The 24,317-nt window shown below is 40.6% G+C and overlaps 1 protein-coding gene across 3 annotated transcripts in view; it reads left to right on the forward strand.

The window, feature by feature from the left end:
• The window catches only part of PARVB (parvin, beta), a 40,454-nt gene extending 17,251 nt beyond the window's left edge, over positions 1 to 23,203 (forward strand). For 2 of the 3 annotated variants that reach the window (XM_010188072.1, XM_010188070.1), the window contains exons 5-13: positions 1,340 to 1,480; positions 2,339 to 2,454; positions 8,169 to 8,227; positions 9,878 to 9,897; positions 11,671 to 11,732; positions 13,441 to 13,509; positions 14,663 to 14,764; positions 18,479 to 18,551; positions 23,127 to 23,203. In XM_010188072.1, coding sequence (XP_010186374.1) covers positions 1,340 to 1,480; positions 2,339 to 2,454; positions 8,169 to 8,227; positions 9,878 to 9,897; positions 11,671 to 11,732; positions 13,441 to 13,509; positions 14,663 to 14,764; positions 18,479 to 18,551; positions 23,127 to 23,203 — 719 coding nt within the window. The remainder of the gene's footprint in view (positions 1 to 1,339; positions 1,481 to 2,338; positions 2,455 to 8,168; positions 8,228 to 9,877; positions 9,898 to 11,670; positions 11,733 to 13,440; positions 13,510 to 14,662; positions 14,765 to 18,478; positions 18,552 to 23,126) is intronic. The other variant, XM_010188071.1, reaches the window with a different exon arrangement.
• Positions 23,204 to 24,317: the final 1,114 nt, after the last annotated feature.

A 24,317-nucleotide genomic window follows, 5' to 3' on the forward strand; every position in this document is an offset into this window, starting at 1 on the left:
GGAGTAAGAGATTAGCAAATGGCTGTCTGACTGATTGAGGTGAGGCTCCTTGCTTAGTTAATTTTATCAAGGTGCAAGCAGTGCCACTGAGGGAGGCTGGAGTACCTTGGTGCACATGATGACAGGGTGAAAGGAAATAAATTTCAGCTTGGTGACTGGCGGCTAACCTGGGCTGAGAACAGATAGGAGCCATAACACGTGACCAAAAAAATGAACCTTGTAGGAGATTTTTTTTCTAAAAAGATCTAAAATAATTTGAAATAATATTTGTGTGTTTTTGTAGTCAGTTTAAAAAAGGCTCAAAGACATCTTGGCTAAAGACCATTTTTCCCATTAATATTATTAAGATATTGATAAAAATTTCCTACTGTGGATTGATAAAAGCAGTCAAAACCAGTCCTGATTTCCTAGTCTCAGCAGCAGAGTAGGTTTGACTGCTTGCTCTGCAGAGTGGAGGTAGAAAAGAGATCAGCTGTTCCTGTCACTTTGGTGGCCGCAGGACTCTACCTTACTTTCCTCAGCCCTTTTTTGAGAGAGAGAAATTCAGCTCCTGTGTGTGTAGCAGTGGCCACAATGCAGAGGAAGAGAAGAATGACTTGTCCATGACTTTGGCAACAAATAAGTACATTACAGAAACAGAATTCAGATTTTAGTAGTGGCATTTTACAAAATTTCTGCTTTAGTTCAAGTTTGGAAGTAATCAGCCATGATGTGACAATGCCATAACAACATGACAAGATTATACCAAACATACTTCTTTCTTTCAGCCAGTTCCACTGAGCCAGTACAAATCTGTGGGACATGTAAGTCTATGACTCTTGATGGTTTCAAGAGGCAAAGTTTCCTTTAGCTTATATTCATAGTTTCAGCTAACCTGAAATAAAACTCATCAGTTTGAAATAGATGTCCACACATTATTCCCATTTTTTGTCCTAAATTAACTTATTATAAAAAGATCATTAAACCTATGCAGATTACCTCTGTAGCGAAGGGCATGTTGTGCCAGATGCTTTTCAGCAGTGAAAGAAAACGAGAGGCACTACAAACGGTAGTACTACTAACTTGGTACCTGTCTCAGAGTTGTTACATATTTTGATGCCTGGTTGATGAACATGTTCTGCCAGACCTTACCAATTTTCTGTCACGAGTTTTATTGGAATTGATGCACTTTGATGAAAGGTTTGCTCTCAGCTATTTTGCTTTCTGAGGAAAATCATTCTGTTGGAAAATTGCTAGCAGAATCCAGCTCTGCCCAGTGCTCTGTGCTCATTATTCCCACCCAGACCCTCATTTAATCTGATTTTGCCTGTTCTTTTTGTTGCTCTTCTTTCAATTACAGAAAAACTGGCTGACCGTAAACTGAACGTGGCAGAAGTGACGCAATCTGAAATTGGTCAGAAACAAAAACTGCAGACGGTCCTGGAAGCTGTCCATGATTTACTCCGACCCCACGGCTGGACAATCAAGTGGAATGTTGACTGTAAGGGCTCTGCTGTGCTTTCTGTCTTGGCTTCACAGGCAAGGGGGGCATGGTAATCAGTGAGTTGATCATATTCTCTGTGATGCAGGTTTTTAAAAATTATCTGTTTATTTGCATAGAGAGTTACCGCATCCATGTATGAATTGTTGTAACTGATACCTTTTTCTGTGGTTTTTGTTTAAGGACCAATGTACGTGGCTATGGGATAATTGGAGTACTTTGTTTCTTTAAGCATATGCTTTCATCTGAAAGTTTTTTGTTTGCTTCCTGAATTTGAATCCCTACAGATATGAGAAATTTGTTAGTTGAGAGTGGTCTAATCCTTCAAACCACCACAGTGAGAAAGGATATTGCTTGAGGATGCATCTTCTGACAGGCTAAGCGAAAAGTGCCCTCTGTTCAAGCATAGGCTGTTACCATCCAAAAGTGAGGACGGAATTTGTGAAATCCCTTTACCTGGGCAGTGAGTGGTGTTTGTCTCTTACAGCCAGGAAAGCTTGTTTTAATGCTTGAAAGTCTGCTACAAGCAGAGTTCTCTAGTATTCTCCGGTACAGTGGAAGGCAAGCAATTGAATCCACCTGTTTTTATTCATTCCCTTAGGGCACTGAAGAGTCTGAATTCCTAAGTTAGGCTTCTAACTTGAAGGGAGGGTTGAATGTAGGCTTTTCTACCTATGAAAGTATATTGTAGGCTGTGTTAATTGAGGAAAAAGAAGGTAGAGAGGAAAAGTGAAATTAGACTGTTCACCAGAGGCATTTTTCACAGCCTTTTACCTGCCATTTTCCCAGAGCTGATTTTTTTTAATTATTACAGCCTCGGTATTCTCTAATTTGTTACCATTTCCTTGTTCCCTGCAGCAATCCATGGCAAGAATCTGATTTCCATTCTTCACCTTCTGGTAGCTTTAGCAATGCATTTCCGGGCTCCTATTCGACTGCCTGAACATGTGTCTGTACAAGTGGTAGTTGTACGGGTGAGTATGACCTCATAAGAAAATTTGATCAGAGCAATCATTATTTATCATTCTAATTTTTGTACTACTGGGCTGCTCCTACCCCTTGCCTCGTGGTCTCTTGTAATTTAGAAAAGTCTTGTCTTAGTTCTTTAGTAAATCCCAGTCCTGAGAGTGCATTTTTGGTGTGCTTAAATGTGATCCCAAGAACATCATAGCTTTTATATGTTCGGGACCACCATTTGCTACTGCAGTATCAAGCTAAAAACATGCCATGGGATTTTGTATAAGAGCGAGTTGTGTCTGTAACTTGTGGCACTTTAGTAAATGGTTTTTGTCATGCATTTTTTTGTAGAGAAGCCATAGAAACACAAACAGCACAGAAATTAGTTTCATCACATAGAATCTCCCTAATCTGGGAAGCCTGTTGCTGATGTTGTTATTCCCTAGTGACTTATTATTCAGACTTAGACATATTGTTTCCCTTGGCATGCTATTAGACTTTCATCATTTCTTTCACAGTCTTGTGTTTTTGTTAGCTTTCCTGAGATATGGAGAAGAGATCTGACCTCAGGAACCTTGACTTCTTCCCTCCTGCCCTAGATATTGCTATAGGTATTCCTTTCTCTGCCTGGTGTTGACTATTTCGTTCCACTCCACAAAAACACTACTTTTGGAGCATATGTACTCTTGCTTTTTATCTCGCCTTCTATCCCAACTGAGGCTCCCGTGGCACTACAGTGTGTAACATGTGAACCCAGCTTTTCTAAACAGCTGTTGAAACTCGAGCAGAGTGGTTCCAGCTGGCCACTGATCACCCTGAGACTGTTTGCCATGGTGCTCAGTGCTGTTGCTGCAAGGCAGGCTCAGCTGCTGGCAGCAGGCTGTGGAAGTGCTTTCTGTACATGCCATTTCCTGTTAGAGCTGTCAGGCTACAGTAGGTTTCCTTTCAAGAATAAAGAGGATAGAGTGATCTTGGACTCTGTTTTGCAATTGCAGATGTCCTTTACAAGATGTGATTGTGTGGTGGTTGATTAGGCAAGCCTCATTTAAATAATGGCATTTTCCAGGCTGCCTGCTTGAATGCTCTAGAGGTACAGGGTGTGATGTAAATGAGTAGTTGATGGATATTCCCTGGCTCTCAATATACATATGTATTATCTTTAAGAGGTGATTTTAAACTGCTTTCAGGCTGCTGTAGTTCTTTCATTTTAAGAGCGATCAGTTAGGTATAAAGTAACCTGAATGTAAATAGAAGAATAATTTATTTTAAAATTTCTTTTTACTGTCTTGAAAAGGTAAGGAGGAAAATGTAAATATAAGGTGGTTAGCAGTCCTCTGACACCCTGATGCTAGAAATCTCCTTCTACCCAGTACAGTCAAGTGTTGTCTGTAACTGATAAGTCAGAAAAACATCTTAGGTAAAGAGATAAAGCCTTCCTTTCCTTGTCCTTAGTTCAAGCTTCAGGATCCTCCACCTCTGTAGCAGAGGGAAGGCTATGGAAAAGGTGTTTTCACATCTTTTCCTGTTGGAGGGATATAGAGAAGGCACTTAATGAGAGCATGTGGTCCAGCAGAGTCCCTCTGTCTTGAGACGAGATGAGGCTAAGGTGAAGACAGGATGAGATAAAGGCTGTCAGAAACTAGGCAAAGAATGAAAGGGAGAAAGAGCAACTCCTGTGTCCCCTGGGGAGTGCCTGAAGGTGTCAGAGCAATGGTACAAGGAGAGTTAATTAGAGCTCTATAGCCTGTAAGCTCTTGCTCTTGGACCTAGAGCCTGGAGTCCTGGAGATGGTTATGGCAACTGCTGGCTGTGAGCCTACCTCAGCTGGCCCCATGCAAGAGGAGGCTTGTTTCAAACCCCTGTCCTGCTGCTAGGAAAAGCTTGCAACTCTCCAGCTTTTGTTTATTCAAATGGAAAGCAAGGCATGGTATAAACTGAAGTGTGTTTCTTCTGGAACAATAACTTTTGCCTTATAGTTTGGTAAATTGAATTTTTGTGGTTCAGTATCCATAATGTAGTCTAAAAATACATGCTGGTTCAGTAACAGAGATCTCTGTAAATGGATTTTATTTAGCCTTTGTTATACTGACAACGAACAGAGGAATGGTAATGAGGTTAATATTGTTCCTAATCCAAGTAAGAAAACTATTATTAAGAAGATTATTGTTATTGTTGTTGTTATTATTAACATCATCATAGTCATCATCAATTTATTGTTAAATTATCTCTTATTAAAGATCCCAGTAATGATTAGTGTTTTGTCAAACTAGTTCACAATTAACAGAAGATGCCTGCTCTGAGAGGTTTTAGTTAAAGTGCTTCTTCTTGCTTGAATATAGATTTAAGGGGATTAATCAACAGTTAAGTGACTTCTTTGTAAGCTTTGCAGAATTGATCCCGCAGCAAGAAAACCTTGCAAGATGTTGTGGGAGTATTGTGCAAGAACACAATCACACTGAAATTGTCAAAACCTAGTCAAGTCTCACTTTCATGGGTGACTTTGGCACTTAGGATTATCATTATCGACTTTGCTGAGTCGTCCTCACACTGTGCAGATGCCTGAGGTGTTTCTTGCCCAGAAGGGCTGTGCTTACACTATGAAAATAAGAGTCATACTGGTTTAGCAAGTTACTGCTTAGCCAAGTTGTGTACATTTCCATAGCTTATCCCAGAGCAACGCAGAATACCTTGTTAGCTTGTGTAAATGTTGTGGGCTTTTTCTTCTCCAATTTTTAGTGTCCTGCTCCATAAAATGAGATAATATTACGACAGCATTGTGCTACGTGGGAAGTATTTATCAAGATTTCCACTGACTCATTGTGATTCTGCCCTTCCCTGAAATTCTTCCCTTCCTTTAGCATCTTGAGGTGACAGGCTGAGACTTTCCGAAGGTACAGGGTTGGTTTCTTTTTAATTAAAAATAGTTGATTTAGAGTCTGAGAAAGATCTGTAGTTGGTTCTGCATCTGTCAAACAATACACTGTGCTTTTTTGGTCCTGCACTGTATAGTTTGCTCAGAAACCCACAAGTGTTTTGGAGAGGACCTTCTGAAGGAAGAACCTTTGTCTATTTATTTGTCTGTCAGTATTACCTAGAAAAAGACTGACTGAGCAGAAAACCATTCTTGTTTATATTATTTTATAATGGGCACCATGAGGTAGCCCCTCTCAAAAGCAGAGTTCCTGAAACCTAGTTAGTTTAAAACATTTTTGAAATCAGTCTCCAGAATTGGGTTTCTTGGTGTTTTTTTGTGTGAAACAAAAATTCGTAACCATGGCGATATATGTCCAAGTTATACATGAAGAGAGTCCCAGGGTTTTGGTGGTTTTGATTGCTACTCCAAGTGCTGAGTTAAGTGTCTGAGATGATACATGTTTTAATACTGGTGTCACTCAGCATGTGCCTGTTGTTCCAGGCCTCCTCAGTGAGGGCAAGGAGGAGAGAAGCTTTGTGGTTTCAGTGCATTCTTCCAATGAGAACTGAAGAACCTGAGTTTTTTCTTCCAGCTGACTCCTGCCTGATACTTGAGATGTAAACTTGCATGATGAAGGAATAGCCTAATTCAGGGAAAAAAAAGAAGGTTCTCAGAAATAAGTGTAAAAATTGTTCTTGAGGCTCATGGTGTTGGTTATTTTTACAAGGCTCAGGAGTTGCTGTCTTTTGCACTTAGCTTTTCCCATCCTAATTTTTAAAATTGCAGCAAGTCCCACCTTGGTGCTGCTGGGAGATCTGAGGTATTTTTACAGTAATTCCCCTGTAGTCTGAGTTGCAGACTGAAAGGTCAGAGGCAAGGCAGGATAAAGAATAAGTGTGTCTGGTGGCAGTGGTGCAAGGAGTCAAAGTTTTATCAACGAATGACATTTGCTTTCGGATTGCAAGGCCAAGGGACGCAGGCTTGCTGTGTGAGCAGCACGCAGAGCTGCCTTGGAGGGGGCTACACAGAAATGCTGCCATTTGCATCTATTTGGTAGTCAACGTGGGCATCCACTCCTCTTTCTTATCAGGTATTTGGATGCATTATTCACTAGTCACCGCTTACTGAGTTTTTCTTCACAGTTTGTAGCATCTTCTCCCTGGGGTACATGGTGCCTGGAAGGTCCAGAAACCTGTGTTAATAAAACAGAGACGTGGTGGGATGGAATAAAAACAACATTGTTTTTCTATGCAAGAAAACATTGCCCTGTCAGATGCTTCCTCATTTTTCCATCCATGCCGTCATCCTGGCTTGTTTCACCAAACCTCCTGGCGCCGTTCCCGTGGCTCCCTCGGGGGAGCAGGATGAGATGTGTGCATGATAGGGCAGTGAGGGGCTGTGAAGATGTGGCCAGCCGGCGGCATCTAGCACAGGGCCCAGCTCGGGCACGGAGCTGTATCAGCACAGCCATGGGAGACCACGGCTCCCACCATGCTTTTGGCCAGGCTCCCTGCCTGGTGGCTTGAGCAAGCAATGCTGCCTTCATTTGTTGAAGTAGGTAGTGGAAGGGTAGGAGCTCTTCTTACTGGTTTTTAAATTTCAATTTTAATTTCTTGGATTGCTTCTGGGGAAGGATGTGTTTCTCTTCAAAGCTGTTCTCCCTAATAAGTTCTTGTTTGGGGATTGACTGGTGAAAATGATTGAGATGGCGTATGTGTAGGTAGCTTGTGCCTGGAGGGGTGGTTTCCCTGCTTACCTGAGCTAGCAGCTTTATTAACCCTGCTGTAAGTCATTCTGACAGACCCGGTTCCTTGATGTCTGCTGAGATTTGAGCTCTTTGTGCCAGTTATTTTAAGCAAAGAGAAAGGAGGAAAGAAATTCCTCTATTCAGGCATAAAGCTATATCCCATAGTTTTGGAAAAGGCCCACAAAGGTATTAAGAAAGTTTTTGACTCAGATAAAGCACTTCCAGCCTCCGAGAAACATGTGCCATGTCTCAAGAACTCTGGAGAGGCTCAGAAACATTTGACCCTACCTATGTCAGGGAGCTGTGTCTTAAAGCCAAGGAAGCTGTTGGAAAGCTGTTTTGAAACTGAGTCTCACCATATGCTAATGCTCCCTTGAGTAGGAGACTCCTTATTCATGCAGAAAATTATCCTAAGGAGAGAAAACCTGGTAACAGGGAAATACTCTTCATTGCGAAATCACTAGTTGGGCTTTTTATGCGCCCTGTGTTTCCCTGGTGGATGTGTTCCTGACCGGCATGTGGCTAGTGGCCTCAGTAATATGCCTGCTCTAGGAAGAGCCACCCTCACCCATGGAGCCCTGGTCTGGGGGCAGCTGTCCCTGTTATTCCAGCCCCAGACCGCTCCGAAAGGCCAGGCTGCCAGTTGTGTCAAATAGTTGGTTGACACCATGACATGAACGAGCACCCTTGGGGAGTTTAAGACAAACTCTCTCTAATTTGTGTTTCAGGCACAATGTTGACTCTGGTCACCATAGAATTGCTAGCAAGTTTGTTGTCTGCAAATATGTATATATGTATATCTATATCTGTATATATGTATGTTTTATATATATATATACATATATACATATATGTATACATATACATTTCCCAAGCATCCATTTGGCTGTCAGCCTGGTGAATGCCACTGTTCTGGGAGTGTGCCGTACCATGTCAGCTGTTTCACCTCTACCTCTGCAAAAGTTAGTGACCATGCTTTGTCCTGTTTTCTCCTCTGGGATTCTGGAAGATCCCTAATGAGCTGCTTTAACGAATGCTTTCTCAGTTTCTAACTCCACCTTCCTTTCTAGAAACGCGAAGGCCTCCTTCAAACCACTCATGTGACAGAGGAGCTGACGACTACAACAGAGTAAGCAAAAAATATTTTAGCTTCAGAGTGTGTCTGTGGTGCATGATGTTAGACCATTTACAAAGACAAAAGAGAGATTTAACCTTTCCCCTGCCCCTGCTAAATTAACAAAATCCCTTAATGTGCTTTTTTAACTGTATAGAAATAACTTAGTCTCTGGAAATATGTTACAAAGGAGAAAAGTATCTTGTGTTACAGAAGCGTTTGACTGAGTAGTTCATTGAAAGTGAACTTTGAGGGCTTTTTATTCCCCCCCTGCCTTCTGGAGGTAACCATATATAACTTAATTTCTGCCCAGTACTGTTGACTCTGTCAAGTGAAGGGTCATTGCAGGTATTTTTTAGTTTGGCACAAGACAATTCTTTGAATTACCTCCCAAAACTGAAGTGATACCCTGCTAAAATTGTAAGGAGAGATGATCTCTGTTTTCAATAGCACCTCAGGACTAGAGCTCAGCAAAAATAAAATAAATAAATAAACCTCTTTCCTCTCCAGGCTTTGCAGTGGATTACTTTTGCTTTATGTTTTTACAGTCCTTTTTATAAGGAGAAGGCTAGACATGCATTTTGGCTGCAAATAAAAGCTGAGATTTTCCTTTGCATGGCCTGAAGGCAACTCTTCTAAGAGGGGCTTACATGAGAGCCCTCCTTCAGTTTATCAGTGTATTGGCTCCCTGTGGAGTTGGCTCAGCTTTCCATGACTTTGAAGATAAATGAAGTACCATGTGGCTAGCTCAGTGGGGAAGATCTTTCAGATGGAAACTCTCAAAAATGAGATCATAACATCTCTGTGTGGACATTGAAGATCTCATAGTGTTTTTTGTAGGATCAGAGCTCTGCCTCGGGTTTGTGGGCCAGAATTCCTCCCCTCACTCCTGTACGCTTGAACAATGTAGTTAGCTTGTCCTCTCCTTCAGATGTGGTTTGTAAGATGTGATCTGCAGAGCAGGGTTTAAATATTTTTTAGCAAGAAAGATGTTTATAGATTTGCATGTGTGTTTATACATGTATTTTATTAAGTTACTTAATATTACACAATGTTAAGAGGTTTACTGCTTAATGTGTTGCATACCCAGTTATAAGTATTGCTACAGAAAATGCAGTACTCAGCAGAATCCAACATTGATTGAATATTTTCAAATTCCTCTGTGCAAATTGGGGCTGATAAACATCTGCATATGTCACTGGCTCTGTATATAATTCATATGTGGCAGTTTTATTTACATAATGTCCAGATATGATGTATGTTTTCTTCCTTCAGAGAAAACAGATTAAGGTTAGCTAGAGTTAGGTAGCTCCTTCTGAGCTGTGGTGTAGTTCCTGATGACTGTGTTTGTGGAAACTGTACACAGAAATACATTTATTAATTCACTCTTCATCATAAAAATAGTTATACATAATAGTTATGTATAAAACATAATTATGCATTTCCATTTATTTCAAATATATCTCCCTGACACCACTGGTGGTCTGCTGGGGACATTCCTGCAGCACGTTGGGTCTGGTCTGTGGCGTGCTCAGCCTCCTGACTTGGTAGGAGTGGTTAGCTCTCGGCATGTTGCAGGAAAAGGCCTGTAAAGCCCATGGTCTGGTCTTTTTGAAGTGATTATTCATGAACTAACCCAATATTTTTGAATGCTCTGTCTTGCAGGATGATGATGGGAAGATTTGGTAAGTAACGAAGTTGACGCTGATAATTTTTTTTATGTCAGGTGCAGAAACCTTGTCTGTTTTCCTTCAGCAGATCAAGACAGTGCATTGAGCAATTCTGTGGGGTTGGAATGTATTGCGGGGGCAGCTTTTGTTACTCCACACAGATGTGAAGCTTAATGGGTAGAACCAGATCATGAAGTCTACTGCTTGCGCTCTTTAGACTGTTGTCTCTGTTGATTTGTTTTAATTTGTAAGTAATGAATAGTGAAAATGCTGCACGAGGCAATATTTCCTAGTACTATATTTAGTGGTTTTACAGTAAAAATCTTTCCAACTCTCACCTATAAGAGTTACGCTTTCTTCATAGTGTGACCATTTAATTTGTATATGAATGAATTAATGAAGATTACTGAAGCGAAGGTGTATGGTATGAGGTCTAAGAAAGCTGTTTATCTGTCTGCTTTCAGCAACCAGTCAGCCCTCTCTTAGTTCCCTTGCATGGAATAGCTTATCTGCTCCATGCTGACTGGGTTTTAGAGTTTAGACCTTACCAACCGTAGACCTGGTCTTCTAAATAAAAACTAGGGTTTTTTGGTGTTGCTGCCAAGAAGTTTCTCTTTTTGCATTTAGTTGGTTAGTGGCATTCACTTCTTCTCACCAAAGAGATGTGGGCTCCTGTAAAGGACTGTGTGTGATGAAGAGCATGTCATTTAGTTTCTCTGTTCTCCAGTTATAATATATGAACGTTACCATTTCTCCTCTTGCATAATATCTACATTAATAATTAAGGTATTTGGCAAATATGTAATATCTGGGGGTTATAGGGGTTAAATAATATAAAATAAATAACATATCTTTAGATTTTGATAATCTGAAATTCAGGAATCTGGATAATAAATATTCTTATTTATCAATACAAAACTGATAAAATGTGTTCTGTAAATAAAAATAATTTGAACTTGGAAAAACTGTTTAAAACTATGTTGAAAATTTTTAACAGCTTAAAACCAGCACACTTTCCCAGATTTTTAATGCTTTTTTGTTTTTTTGTTTTTAAATGCAAATGTTATTGATTAGATTTCTTATTTTTTCTTGTTTTACCTGATGATGACAATTGTCATCCAGAAAACTCAGTGTTTGGAAAATTTTAGTCAGCCCAGAGCTGCCACAATGTCAAATGTTACACTAACATAGTCAATTTTAGTAGATTTTAGATTGGGTTAGATATTGTTCTAGAATGGTTCAAAGGTCTGAACATAGTTTAAATCTTCATACTGTGTGTAAGCCTTGCTCTTCATATACTGCTGAATCAGATTTTTAACTTGTGTTCAGTTTTAAGCTTTACAGAAGTCAGGGGTACTACCACTAATTTTAAATTAACCAAATGAATATCTTATTTTTGACGCTGAGTGGTGGATGCAACCATAGTTATCACTGTAGCTGTGGTGCACCAAAACCAGGTGATGTTTCAGTGGCTCATTGTTTAAGCTAGGATTGGGATATAGTTAAAGTTTGTGTTTCATTTTAATTTTTCTCCCATCCACATGTTTTATGTGGCAATTAGGAATGGCAGAAAAGGGAAATCAGTGAATGGTATGCTTCATTTCAGTTACCTCTAAAATTCCCAAGAGAGTTCATTCTGACATTTAGTTAGGCATCAAAATAGGGTGATAACTTCTAGCTTGAGTCCATTACGTGGCTTTCTCAGAAAGACCTTTAAGATTGGAGTCTGCTTCCCATACTTGACTGTTGGAGGTGTATTGATTTTTTTCTTCTTTCCCCTACAACCAGAACGCGATGCCTTTGACACACTTTTTGATCATGCACCAGACAAACTCAGCGTAGTCAAAAAGGTAAAAAATAAAATTCAAGTTTTATTTTCTACATTGCTTTTTTTCTTACGCTTTTGGAAAGGTATCAAAAAAGATCTGGAATATAGTAGAAGAGGATTCTGACATAATGAAAAGGGTGTTTATCCCCCAAAGGTCACTGTTGAAAGCCAGGTCATACTTGGATTCATTGGCTTCAGCCAGGCTTGTCTCATTACTCTAGTTTTATTGGCCAAGGTTTTCCTAGGTAGTGCTGCTCGATTCAATCAAAATGATGCAGGTTAGAAAAAGCTGCTCTGCAAAGTATTCACAGTGGGACAGATATTCTGACTGGACAATCCCACAGGTTTTTATACCCCAGAAGCTGTCCTGCAGCGAGGAGGGGCTGGGCTGCAGGCTCATGAGGGGCTGATGGTGGTGACCCCTTTGCTTGGCTCAGCAGCTGCCGGAGTCCTGTGTGTGGCTTCAGCCTCAGTTTCCTGAGGAAGCACTCACTGTTTGGTTTTCAGCCCATTTTTGCACTAAAGATGGTCTTCCAGAACTGGAAGATGTTTTCCACAGTACCCTGAAATGTCATTCACTCTTAAATATGTTTGCTAAATGTAAAGCTTTTACAGAAGAGTTGCTTTTGTCCCAAGGGCTTTTAACCTTAATTTGTATGGTCCTCTAGTCTCTCCTCCAAGGCTGAACATCATTGCAAAAACACTGAACTGTATCCAGGCGTATGCTTGACATGGCGCTTTGTGCTAGGCGGAGCTGAGAGGTAAAGTAGCTGTTGATCTCTGTCAGCTCCTGTTAGCTTTAGAGAATGCATAATGAAGAGACTCCATGTTGCTCCATCAGTTTGTTCCAACCTGGCTGTTAAGCTATTTATTAGAACAGGAGTATGCAAAGAGAAGCATTTTAATTTGTCCTTTCACTGTGTATGAAAGAGAGGAAGTATGCATTTAAAATAATGCTTTGAAATCTCTGAAAGATTTTATCTTTCCAGTCTGAAATGTCTTCTAGAAAAGTGTTTCTAAAGTTGATAAAGAATTAAGTTAACTCTAGCCTCACAATAAAAGTGTTAACACCCAATTCTGTGTCCCTTTTGGAAGCATGGAAGTGTTGTAAGCAGGCTGGCGGATCTCTGTGCTTCAATACGCTAGCACTTATCTGGCTCATAGTAGCAGGGTCATGCATGTCTTCTTCCTGCAGGGATAGAAATGCCAGACTGTGTTACATCCTGACTTTAATTTGCAAATTGATACGCACACATCACTCCAGGAACAGAGGTGTGTGCAGAACCATTTACTGCTGTCATCTCTTGGGAGCCAGCTCAGTGCTGCTGATGCCTTGCTTGCAGTCAGTGGATCTTCTCCAAGAACCTGATGAGATTAGTGTGGACAGTAAATGTACCTACTGCTTGCTTCATCTTCACAAAGAACCTGCAGTAGAACGAATGTCATCACAGCTTTTTCCCATGACACTGAAGTATGCTTTTTGTGCTGGGAAAAACAACTAGTAAGCTGTATGTAATAGCACCATCTGGTGACTTCTGGCATATGGTGCAACAAAAACGACTATACGAGCGAGTTGTTTTCAGTTTTATGTACTTATTTGTGCAAAAGCAAATAGCACACATGCATATTTATTGAGCTTGAAAAGATGTCTTAATGGATTGTGTTAACCTTTTCACATGGCCACTGGCTGTAGTTTCTAACATCTCTGGTTCTGGTGTTTTCTTTTATAGTCTCTGATCACCTTTGTGAACAAACACTTGAATAAACTGAATTTGGAAGTAACAGAGTTAGAAACACAGGTAGGAAGCTTTGTCTTTTTGTACGTAGTCTAATGGTGTAAATTGCAAATACAGGCCCTTGCTTCATAAAACCTTGTTATGGAACTGTTTTGTTTTGGCCATGTTAATTTATGGGGTTGGAACTCTGTATTTTAAGTAGCAGTGACATTCACTGGTGCTTGCTTCCTCTACTCACATTTTCACATGCTTGGTATTGCTGTTGATTTGTATTATAAGGAGAAATTCTTGGATATTTAATATGGTCATAATAATGACTGTGGAGTGTGGCTGGATTTCAGGGCAGCTTGTCTCTCGGATCAAAGTGGAGTGCTGCAAAGTGGTTGCTATAGTTGTGCGTGGATGGTGGGTTGTGTCTTTTCTAGCTGTGAGAGTTCATGATGAACTGATAGGAGCTTTTAGTAGCTGGCTGACAGGCTTTCAGGAGGAGTGTGGACGGCAGTGTGCAGTTCATCATAGAGATATCAGTGCTAGCTTTGGTCCCATCAAAGTGGGACTGGAAACAATTTTGCTGTTGCAGCAAAGGCCTTCATATCCTCCTCTTTACCCTGCTATCTTGTGAGCACACGCACTGTGCTTGCTTCTCAGCAGTGTGGATTAGTGACTTGAAGCTCCTGTACTGCAGTGGCTTGACTGCCAGTGGTATCCAGGTTAGTTTGTTTAAAGCAAGTGGAGATGTTGGTACATTATCTTGCACGGGTTAATTCTGTAACAGTAGCTGATAGGCTTCCTTGTTTTGCACAGGATATGAGAGGGGAAATAATGCTACCAGATGTAGGGAGAAAGCCTTGTATCCTGTAATGGATATTTTTTTCCCTCTAGAGAACTGACAAGAAAGCACCTCTATCAACAGGCTCCTAAGAACAAACTGATTTAGCTTGCTCAGCTGCACTGGTGATTGCAAGGGTTTAGGTGAATCCAGGAGCAGATGAAACAAAGCCTTAAATGCTTGTTACGTTTGCTGTCTGTTCCATGCTGTGCCTGACAGGAACAGTCTGTGACTCCTGAACCATTTTACTTTTCTGTGCTGGCAAACAACAGTGGTAGGAATCAAAGTACATAATTTGGGCCAAGCATTCTTTGTTCTGCTTGCTTATGAATGCTTATTTGAAAACAGATGCTTTAACCTAGGAATGTCATCAGTATTTCTGTTTAGTTTGCAGATGGTGTTTACTTGGTTTTACTCATGGGTCTCCTTGAAGACTACTTTGTTCCACTTCACAACTTCTACTTAACACCTGAAAGTTTTGATCAAAAGGTAGGTAGAAATTCCAGGTTATATTCTTTTTGCCTTATCACCACATTATATTTTCCAGTCGTGTCCTTTCTCTTTGTGCCCAGTAAATTGGAACCTGGTACTTTCTTCTGCTCAAGAGATGTAGCAAATATGCACCAGCTGTGACACTTGATAGTACCACTAAAAGTTACTTGTGAAATGAATGGGTTGTTTCCCTCTACTCTGCCCTGGTGAGACCGCATTTGGAATATTGTGTTCAGTTCTGGGCTCCTCAGTTCAAGAAGGACAGGGAATTGCTTGGAAGAGTCCAGCGCAGAGCCACAAAGATGATTGAGGGAGTGGAGCATCTCCCTTATGAGGAGTGGCTGAGGGAGCTGGGTCTCTTTAGCTTGGAGAAGAGGAGACTGAGGGGTGACCTCATTCATGTTTATAAATTTGTAAAGGGTGAGTGTCGGAAGGAAGGAGCCAGGCTCTTCTCTCTGATGTCCAATGATAGGACAAGGGGCAATGGGAGCAAGCTGGAGCATAGGAGGTTCAATCTGAACATGAGGAAAATCTTTTTTACTGTGAGGGTGACAGAGCACTGGAAAAGGCTGCCCAGAGAGGTTGTGGAGTCTCCTTCTCTGGAGATATTAAAAACCAACCTGGACATGTTCCTGTATGACCCAGTCTAGGTGATCCTGCTTTGGCAGAGGGGTTGGACTGGGTGATCTTTCGAGATCCCTTCCAACTCCCAATGTTCTGTGATTCTGTGATTCCATATAGTTAAGCAAGAAGAGTAGATTGTTACTAGCATCAAATGACACATATAGGTCATGAATATCCAGAATGAATAAATCAGTACTAAGTGCTTTGTACGCCATAGTAATTTGCATAGTCAAAGTGATTTATTAAATTGTAGTACTGCCTGAAGTGTTTTTGTGCACAGGGATGCCTTATTGTGCTAGACAGCAGGGCTGATGCCTGGCCTTGCCTAGTATGTACTATGCAAAAATAGACAAGAAAGACAAAAGGTGAGAGATAGGAAGCTCTGCTTTATCTGCATCCTATACACTGGTATTGACATGGAGATAGAGCTTGCTTCTTCCCAAGGTCACAGAATGTCATCCCTAAAAACTGCCCCTCATCTCATTAGTATCAGTTGCCTAATACCCATTACTTATCCCTCCTGCCAGGGAGGGAGCATGCAAAATATTGCCTGTCTGAAGTCAATCTGTGAGCACAGACATCTGGTTCTGTGCCCAGTTCTTGGCAGGATCATTGCCAACGTTGCCAACTTTAACTTTTGAGAGAATGTGCTAGCTTGTCTTTTTTGGATATTTCTTTCTGTTTGGTAAGGAGTGAATGACTTGCTGCTGAAAAGTATCTTAGACAAAATGAGCTTAGAGGAAGAAGAGTGGATTCTTTGCAGTCATAGATTATCTTACTCTTACTCAGGGTATTAGAGACAGAAAGAGGCAAAATAAGTGTCTTGCTTTTAGCCCCACACTTGCCCCATTGTCCTGTGGGCCCTTCCTAGTGTTAATGATTACAAGAGTGCTTAACACATATCGTATTGTCATAACCAAAAGTTTGACTCTTTCTGCTGTTGTTCCTGGATGTATGTGCACATCTGTGTATATTCAGTGCCTGGTGCCAGAATACTCTGAGCCTGGTTGTGCTGGAGTAATGCATCTGCCCTCTGCTTTTTATTCTGCCAGGTTCTGCAGTGGAGGGGATTCAAGTGTTGACTGAGCTTGAGCAGGAGATGACTAGGTCAGGAGAGGAGACATTGGCAAAAGTTAGAAGATGGCTTTATAAGGCAAGGGTTGTGGGTGGATTTTTCATAATGACTTCAGTGCAGATTGTTACTGTCAAGCACCCTCAGCAATATTACCTGCTTTCTGAGGGATCGGACTTCATCATCGATAGAATAAGTTAGCTTTGCTTGGGTTGATCACATCAACAATACAAGAGAAAATGGAGCTGTGCCAAAAGAGTGCTGTTACAGACCCAGACTAATGTGCTGAGCCTGCTGCTTCTACAGGTTATATAGGGTTTGTTGATTTCCTAAGGAGGTTACCAGTCACTATTTGGGAGCTTAAAGGGGCTCCCTGAAATCAGGAAATCAGGCTCTGGCATGAGGGGCTTCTTTAAGTATTAAGTTTGTGAAGAGGATGGGGATTAGTTCGTTTTGAAAGTTATATGCTTTACAGGAACTTGATAGAGAAGAGGGGAAAATGGTTATCTATTACGTCTTATACAAGCTCTCCTGTATAGCTTTCTGTTGTTTTTTTTTTTATTTAGCATCTTGAATTTTACCCTTTGAAGAAAGGCAGAATGCTGAGTTGTAGCCAGCACCTGCTCAGTTGTGATTTTGTTGTTAAAGGTTTAAAATTCATAAAGATTATCCAGTATCCGTGAAGTAATGTATTGTTTTTTTTGTGGAGACTCTGCCTTGAGGAAAGGGGATTTGTAAATCAAGGAAGGAGAGGTAGACCTTGTGTTTTTGGAAAGGGTAAAATATTTACATCTTGAAAGTGATTGGTTTTGTCACAATAAATGAGGAGGAACTGTAGCAGGTAAAAAGAGATTAATAAAGTCCTGAGCAATAAGTGCCAGTGAAAGGGGCCTTTCCTCCTTCTTGTAGGGGAGCTTTGTATGCGTAACTCCCTGATTTTCAAGATGAGTAGCTTTAATTAAATCTCTCCTCCTTGTTATGTATCTCCAGAACTGTCATTTTCAGCAACAAAAATGCACAGAATTCATAATCTAAATTACCTTACTTAAATTTCAGTAAGCGTGGATGAGAAAGCTTCTATGCAGACCTCTTTAAACCATAATGTTCGCTCCTCAAAGGAGAGATCAAAAGAAGACACCCACTTTCTTAGATTTTTTGTTTTTGTCCATTTTCTTTTCTCTGACTTTATGTTCATAAATGATCCTTGCTCAGGAAGCATTTTCTGCGCAGTTATGCCTAGCTTGTTTTGCAAGTTTCCTACACAGTCTGTCAAGGAACTGCCACTGCCAGGCATTTTGCTAACCTTCATTAGAGAAACTTAATTTGACTTTTATCTCTGTTTTCAAGTAGAGGAAGCCAAAGCACCAAGAGACTAGGGATTAGCACAAGGTCATGCAACAAGCAGCCTGGCTCCTTGATGATGTGATGATGTTGCTTGGTATGCAGCTGATAATAATAATGCAGAAAAGACTAACGTTGTTTGAAAATAAGTCCACTTAGTGTCCTTATTTCTTCTTTCTTACACACCCATACGTATTTTCTCATCTCTATTCAGTTATGTCACTTCTGTTACATTCCCTGTTGCCAGGATGGCAAGAGATCTTGCCTTGTAGTCAGAATTGCTGGTCTGAGGTACAGGCAGGAGGAACTCAGCAAAAAGCAGCTCTGTTGTAGTTGTTACTGGGAGCTCTCTGGCCTCTGCCGTGGAGACTGAGACTGGGTCTTAGTGAGATGTCCCGATTCATGTGGTTCCCAGTCATGTTTTACAACTGAAATTTGGAAATCTTAAATTACTTCTTTTGCGTCAAAAGTTGAATATCTGCCCTATAGTGATACAAGCTTTCATTTCGTGATACAAGCTTTCATTTCTTAGTCTCTCACATGTACTTCCTGCCATGCCTAAGAATTATCAATCTTTATGTCAAGTATAGAGAGAATAAAGCATTTTAAAAATTTGATTAAAGGTTTTTAACACCTATATAACTTTGAGAGTCTAAACACTTTATCTCTTTCAGGTCCATAATGTTTCCTTTGCTTTTGAGCTGATGCAAGATGGAGGACTGAAGAAACCAAAAGCTCGCCCTGAAGGTACAGACAAGCTGTGTGGCTTTAAACAGTGTATAAAGACAGAGCAGCAGGTGCATTTCAAGTGCAGCTCCATTTGAAGGCAGAAGCAGTAGTACTACAAAGTAGAGCTGTAAATGCGCCCCTTGGCAATTTTCCAAAGGATTCATCGTCTGTGCCTGGGGTGTATCCTTACCTGTGTTTCTTGTCTGGAATAGATTCACTGAAGTGTGCGAGTCTAGCTTCAGTGAATGATCCAAGAGCAGTTCAGTGCTATATTACAAATTCAGCTGGTATTCTCCGTAACAATCCAAGCAGGAAGCTTTTAGTCGTCTAATTCTCATAGTTCTTACAGTTAGCCCTCGTTTGGATTCTTGTGATCAGATTTCAGTGATAGGTAACTGAAAGGCTTTGGGGTTTTTTTTTAGGCGATCTGGTAGCAAACTCTCTTCTTGATTTATGTGCGCCTGGGAGTCAGAACTAAGAAGTGTAAAAACTGAGTTTTTTCCTTTAAAGTTTCTGAACCTTGAAATTAATTAATGATGAGGTCTGTGTTGTTGCTTGCACTAGGGATAAAAAGAGGAATTAAAAATTTATGACTGCTAAATGAGCAATTTTTATCCCTGGATGTTACAAGCTATATATATGTTAGAGGCTTGCGCAGAACAAAGAAAAATAAGGAGCCCCCAAGAAATGTTCAGTCTTACTTAAAATGAGAAGTGGTGATAGTAAATAGATTAATAAATAGTGGAGCTGGTCATAGTGGGGGAAAAAAGCAAAGAACAACATTAAATGCTTATATATCCTGTCAGTGCTGTTCTTTTAAATTTGGGGATTAAAAGTGCTCCTGAAGAATTTGGTGAAATAAGACACTAACTTCAGAAAGTAAAGGAGTGTTCTGAGTATTGGAGCTGAGTCAGTGGGTAAGGAAGCTGGAGAAATAGGAATACACTGGAAGGGTTAAAGAGACTGCAGTAGGAGACCAGGTAAGCCAGATAAGCCTGTTTCGAGAGAGAGAAAATGTTGGAAACCTGCAGAAAACTCCTCTAGTTGAAAGCTTGTCAATTTTTTTTGGTTTTGTTTTTATTGGTTGACCTTACAGAGGAGATTACCTCCCATAAGGCTGTCTTATATCCTTACACTATTGTGAGTGTTAGAACACTATAGCAGATCTTTTGTTTGCTCCGGACAAGGTGGACAGATTCAGTAAGCAGCAGAATATGTTTAAGTGTTTTACTGATGCAAAATTAATTATTAATAGAAGTTAGAGAGCCAAATTAGCTCATACAACATTCCTCTTTGCTTTTTGCTGCTGCAGGATGTACCGTCTCTTGTGTGTATTTCTTCCTTTCCTGTGTGTGTGCCCGTTCCCGCCAGCAGCAGTTCACAGCTGCCGGAGTGAGTGTGCTTGTGTCGTGTGTGTGGCTGCAATTGCTTGTAAAACTGACTGTTTCTTCTTGAATAGCTGCTCCTGTGGAGAGGACAGGAACATCTCAGGCTTTGCCTGTCACTGTAGTCTCATCGAATCCTCTGTAGGGTCTTGACAGTCAGTACAGTCATGTAATAAATGTTTCTTAGAACATGAATTCATTTTGTCATAGGCTCTGATGCTCTGCCAAAGGTTATGTGTATAGTATCCTCTGTTAAGGCCATACTGATCTAGTGTTCATTCCTAAATAGGCTGGAAAACCTGTTAGGTGAATCCATGTCCTTTAGTGTGAATTGGGTAGTAGAAGCCTCTTGAATTAGTTGTAGAATTTTCATGTAAAATGTTGTCTAGTACAAAACATCATAATTTTTATTTCTGTAGCCCATGCTTTCTGCAGTGCTTACAAGAAAGAGGTCTTGTTTAATATGTTAGTATGTCTTTGTGCAGGTAAAATACGAAAATAGGAGCATACAGGACAGCTCATCTTTGTTTTCCTCCAGCCCAATTCAGTAGATTGAGCAGAAGCAGAACTTGATGCTGAGTTATTGCTGCAAAAGTGTGCTGTAGTGGATTCATTTATTAGCCTCTAAAGAGGCTGTTATGGAGTATGACAGTTTTAAATTCTTGGAATATTTTAAACTATTTTGATGATTTATGGCCACTTTCATGTAACATTTTATTAGTTTTTGTTAGTAATGTTATGACTGTGCTTCATATCAAAATAAGATATGGAGGCTGAGAATGTGCTTATTCCTGGGAATGCCTGTTAGACACTGATCAATAGGGAACGCTGTAATCGCCCACACAGGGAGGATACTTCTCACACCATTGTACTCTTTAATGCAGCTGACAAAGGCATAACAAGGTCTGAAAGTTAGGAAAGTGTCAAACCAGAATTACAGTATAACTTTTGCAGCAGTGAAGGTAAGTAACCATCAGTCTGAATTGTCAAGGGTTGGAGGTAGAATTTCCACCACTGGAAGCTTCAAAAAGAAAAAAAAACCAACAAAGAAAAGCATGTAATGTTTAGCTTGTATTTTAATTCAACCACAGGCTGGTTTTTAAGCTCATTGCAGGATTTCCAAGGTAAAGTTCTCTAAGGACTGTGCTGTGCATAAGATCAGACTTTGGGACCACAATAGTTTCTTCTGACCCTAAATTTATGCGTCATTCCACTGCCAAAGAAAAGAGTCAGGTCCATTCCTTCTTTTAGTGATGGGGCCTCTCATACCTCTCATTCCTGAAGACAATCACCAGGGGTGATCAGCAGCAGGTACCCAACTCACATTGCTGCTGGAGATTAGTAGGAGTTGGCCTCAAATGCCTCCAATGAGGGCAGATGGATGATACCTGCCCAGCACAGTTGCTGCAGGTCTGGGTCCCCTTCCAGCTCCTGCTTGTGCTCTTTTTGGTGCCCTTGGCTTTTCTGGCACTTCGCAGCCTCTTACTCCCAGCTGCTTTCTCCCTGGGACATACCCTGGTTTCCCAGCTGTGCTTCTAGCTTCCGGCTATGTTCCTGCTCTACCCTCCAGATTCTTATGTCTCTCTACTGGCACCTTGATCTTGAACTGATGTCAGCCAGAGGCAGGAGCTGAACCTTGCAAGACTTGATCGCACTGATTTTTGTTGTCAGCTGTGATGAACGTTATGGTGGCTCAGGGAATGGACCCATCCTGCTTTCAGTGGGAAGCTGAAAACGGGTGGCATGGGGGAAAGAAAACCATTTGGGAGGAATGGGGCAAATACACACTACAAATCTCTGACCACTACAAAGCTGACTGGGCCCTTTTTTGGCATTTTCATAGTGGCAGCACTATTTTGTTTCATTGTTTAGCAAACAAAAGTGACTGTCAGCATCAGTGGGTCAAATCTGCTGATAGTTGTCTCTTCTCCAGGTACTTGCCTTGATTTTCCAACTTCAGAAGTGCACAACTATTACGAAGTGTTATTTCCCATGGCTAAGTTTACATTTTAGATCCATCTCTGAGGGAACTGGGTCTTGTTACAAAGGAACCAATGCTGATTTTGGCTGTTACCTTACTGAAAATGCTATGATAGTAAGGAACTTTCCATGATACCTAGAAAAACTAGAAATATGTTTCATATTTTAGATATCTCTATTGTCAGAGTATATTACTTCACAGCAGTTAGGATCTTTCCTTTCTTTGGGGCAGAAGCAGATTCTTTTGCAAATAAAAAATAAAGAATCCTGAAATACGTAAAATAATACAGGAAAAAGTGTAGAAAGAAAAGTTACAGAATTGACTGAAAAAATCAGTGTAAGGGTTAGAGTATTATCCAGTATGGGGTAGAAGAGAAGGGTGAAGAGGTCCTGGCAATGATTCTTCAAAACAGGCAGTAGGTATTTCCCTGGGACCTCACATTACTTGTACTTAATCTGTTAACTGTTTGCTATCTTCCTAGTTCTTTGAATTATTTTAAATTATTTCTTCTTCCTTACTTCTGCTTCCATTCATATTTTTTACTGTGTATTTTTTGTTTTCTCCTCCTCCTTTCTTACATATTGTATCAAACCTTTCTTTCCACCTCTTCAGCCTTCTCTGTGCTATGCCTCTGCCCATAGTCCCTGGATTACATGTCTGTGGTATTTCCTGGCATTTTATTATAGTCATAGGTTGGGAGGTGTTAGCAGAACAGCATTTTGTTGAGAACTGCTCCAAACCTGTTCCCTGGCCTCGCATGTTAGGAAGAGATATTAGATAACGGAAAGCTTTGAGTCTGCTACAAGAATTCAGGCTTTGTTTATTTGTGGACTGTGTCATTGCAGAGTTGTGGATGTGTGAGGTTCAGTATCTCATGTGATATGTGTGGCTACTTGTTCCCTGCTTCCGTGGCCAGTGAAGTCGTCAGTGGTATTTCTCAAAGCCTTTATCCCAGGTCTCAGTGAGAAGTAGGCTTTCTCTGCGACCATATTTAGATGAGGAAAGGAATTATCCTTCTTCAGTTTCCCAGAGAAGTTAGCTGTGACTGTATTACTGTGAAGGTGTTTTGTGGACACTTCTTAAAAAGCTTGACTTGGGGAGGTGAGAAATCTGTGTGGTTTTTTGTTGCTGATCCCACTGACTCAGAGATGTGGGGACTTTTGTTCCTTTGAGGACAAATGAGGGAGAACAAAAAGTGAATTAAGGATTTCTCATTTTCTTCCACAGATGTTGTCAACTTGGATCTGAAGTCTACCCTCAGGGTTCTATACAACCTGTTCACAAAGTACAAGAATGTTGAATGATCCTGAAAGCTGCTGAGGCCTTCATCCTTCGAATCTCCTTAGGCAGAAATTATAATAAACACACCCTCTGCACGCTCCCTTTGTGCCTTATGCTATACTTCATGCACTCTTTCTACAGTTGATTTGGTCTCTCTGTAGCTGTGTATATTACAATCCCACTGAAAATAATGCATGTGTTGTATTCTCTGTGTTACTTGAAAATGTGTAGATATTTCACACTTTTACCAGAAGATGCTGTTGAATCTGTTGTTTGCTATCGTCAACAAATGTTCTTTTGATAAAGGAAATATACCACTAACTGATGAGCGGGGAAAACATGAGACCTTCCTCATGGCTGGAGACTCCTTGATTCTATAGTAGACTTTCTTTTGCATACTCCTTGGGTGCCACTGCCATTTGATGATTTACCAGGCTTAAATGTTAGCAATAGGAAATCAGCATTGGAATTTATTTAGAAGCTGAGCCTTTTCTGATAAATAAGGTTTTTAATGTTCTGTTGGTTGGGAGGGACTGAGGGGAATTACAGGCACTATCTGAAGCTACATGGCACAAGCTTCAGTTTTTGTTTTAGCCTCATACTACTCAGTGTTATTTCCATTCAGTGTTTACAGAATAGGCCTTGCAATGTGATGACTAGCCAATTTTTTCAGGTCTGTTTTTTATTTTGTCTCCTTTCCAGGATAAATTTGGTTGCTAGAGCCACTGTCATCCATTAAGCATGCAGTTCAGTCAGGTCAGTCAGGAGCTGGTCAAATAGGTGCAGGATGGATTAATGCCTTTTGCCTCCAGTCCTTTCTGAAATGTATATGGGGAATAGTGAGTTTGGCAGTTTAAAGGCTGACTCTTCATTTCACATAGCTAAGTTAAAGGGTCAGATTCATTCCTGTTAGAGTTACTGGCAGCTATATAGTCCTGGGGATCAGTCTTTTATAAACAGAGTTTTACATATTTTCTTTCCTAAAGAGTAAAACTGAATTCCTGTATAAATAAGAGCTTGCCTTTACTTGTGGGTTGCACTGGGCTATGCATGACACGTGGTATACATAGTGCAAGCCAATGGTTAGCACTCAAATGTGAAGCTTTTCAGTGATCAGTTCTGTTTTAAACTAATTTC

The sequence above is a fragment of the Mesitornis unicolor genome, unplaced genomic scaffold (genome assembly GCF_000695765.1).
Source record: "Mesitornis unicolor isolate BGI_N332 unplaced genomic scaffold, ASM69576v1 scaffold50317, whole genome shotgun sequence".
Lineage (NCBI taxonomy): Eukaryota > Metazoa > Chordata > Aves > Mesitornithiformes > Mesitornithidae > Mesitornis > Mesitornis unicolor.